At 70.3% G+C, this 424-nt stretch overlaps 1 protein-coding gene across 1 annotated transcript in view; it reads right to left on the minus strand.

The window, feature by feature from the left end:
- Positions 1-69: 69 nt before the first annotated feature.
- Positions 70-424, minus strand: part of TCIRG1 (T-cell, immune regulator 1, ATPase, H+ transporting, lysosomal V0 subunit A3) — a gene marked incomplete at its 5' end in the record, with an annotated part of 3762 nt that continues 3407 nt past the window's right edge. The window contains 2 exons of the mRNA XM_010004466.1: positions 70-245; positions 330-407. Coding sequence (XP_010002768.1) covers positions 70-245; positions 330-407 — 254 coding nt within the window. The remainder of the gene's footprint in view (positions 246-329; positions 408-424) is intronic.

The raw sequence follows: 424 nt of genomic DNA on the forward strand, positions 1-424 counted from the left end.
GGACAGTGAGGGGGGGGTGGGGGGTCTTGGTCCCCTTCCCCCCCTGCTCCCCCCAGCCCCGGGAGAGGCTCACCAGTGCAGGCGCAGGGCGTGGAGGAAGGCAGAGAGCCCCTCCATCACCAGGAGGATGGCGACGGTGAGGACGGCGAAGGCGGCGAAGACGGGTACCAGCACCAGCCCCCCAGCGTAGCTGAGGGCTACGAAGCCCTGGCGCATCACCATGGTCCACAGCACCTCTGAGAGCTCTGGGGCAGAGGGAAACAGGGGGAGAAGGGGATGTCAGCTCCGGCAGGGGAAGGAGAGGGGGGGGAAGCCAGGGGGGCACTCACGGGCGTGGGCCAGGCTGAGCGCCCAGAGCCGCAGGTAGGACGCGGTGTTGGAGACGCAGCCCAGGCAGTACTCGATGGGGGGGATGGGCCGGGGG

Source organism: Chaetura pelagica, unplaced genomic scaffold (assembly GCF_000747805.2).
Source record: "Chaetura pelagica isolate M959 unplaced genomic scaffold, ChaPel_1.0 scaffold579, whole genome shotgun sequence".
Classification (NCBI taxonomy): domain Eukaryota; kingdom Metazoa; phylum Chordata; class Aves; order Apodiformes; family Apodidae; genus Chaetura; species Chaetura pelagica.